General features: G+C 53.8%; 1 protein-coding gene across 1 annotated transcript in view; it reads left to right on the forward strand.

The window, feature by feature from the left end:
* Window positions 1-239, forward strand: part of CHEK1 (checkpoint kinase 1) — a 9064-nt gene extending 8825 nt beyond the window's left edge. The window contains exon 11 of the mRNA XM_057382083.1: window positions 1-239. Coding sequence (XP_057238066.1) covers window positions 1-65 — 65 coding nt within the window. The 3' untranslated portion in view covers window positions 66-239.
* Window positions 240-1011: the final 772 nt, after the last annotated feature.

Consider the following 1011-nt stretch of genomic DNA (forward strand, 5'->3'; position numbering starts at 1 on the left):
TGAAGATCAAGGCCAAGCTCAGCGACATCGTCAGCACCCAGAAAGTCTGGCTGCCYGGCACCTGAGCCCCTGCACCGCTCCYCCGCCTCTTCCTCCTCTTYCTCCTCCTCCTCTTCCTCCTGGCTGGGCTCTGGCAGCACCACCCAAACGCTGTGAAGGTGCCCAGCCCCCTGTTTTAGGTTTTGAAGGTTCAATAAAGCCCTGGGGGCACACGAAGCGAGGCTGGYGCTGCAGTGGGGTTTTCTCTCCCAAACCTACAGACGGTGCAGCTTTGCTCAGCCAGGGTGAATCCCGCTATGGGGTCTGTGCTGAGCCCTGCAGCCCTAAACCAGCCCTAAACCAGCCCCAAGGTTTGGGAGCTGACCCCCCCTGCCCCCCATCCCTGCCCTGTCTCAGGGCAGCGGCTGCCCTCATTTCCCAACCTCTCTAATTGCTTTTCGGAAGGACTAACGAGCCCAAGAGCTGCCAGGGGTTGTTAGCGCTGGAGCGAGAGAGGAGAGCCAGGGATTAACCCCATCCCCCCAAAAAAAGAGCATCCCCCCCAAAAAAAAAACCCACCCCGGGGTGCAAACCCTGAGATATCCCCACAATTTCTCCCTAAAGCTGCATCGCTATTTAATTACTGGGCTAAAAAAACGTGCTTTTTACTTGTTTACCCCTTCTTAATTTTTTTTTTTTTTTTAATATCCCTTTCCCCAGCCTTTTTGTTTCCCTGGTGGGAACCCCCCTTGGGCGAAGCAATTAGCGGCGATTTTTTAATTGCATATTTATATTGCAGCTGGGGAGCGAGACCCCGGCAGCGGGCGAGGGGAAAGCAGGAAGACGCCGCGCTCCGACCTTGTTTGCTTTTCAGCCGGGATTAAGCGCTTTTAATTGTCCCAGAGATCACAGATTGCGGCCAGGGGGGATAATTAGGCTGAATACAGGGTTTTCTGGTTCATTCCCCCCAGGAATTTATATTTCTAAGGGCATAAAAAAGAAAATCTTTGGGAATGCCTCGGGAGTGGAGGG

The sequence above is a fragment of the Malurus melanocephalus genome, unplaced genomic scaffold (genome assembly GCF_030028575.1).
Source record: "Malurus melanocephalus ecotype Western Australia unplaced genomic scaffold, MMel_1.1 scaffold_548, whole genome shotgun sequence".
Classification (NCBI taxonomy): domain Eukaryota; kingdom Metazoa; phylum Chordata; class Aves; order Passeriformes; family Maluridae; genus Malurus; species Malurus melanocephalus.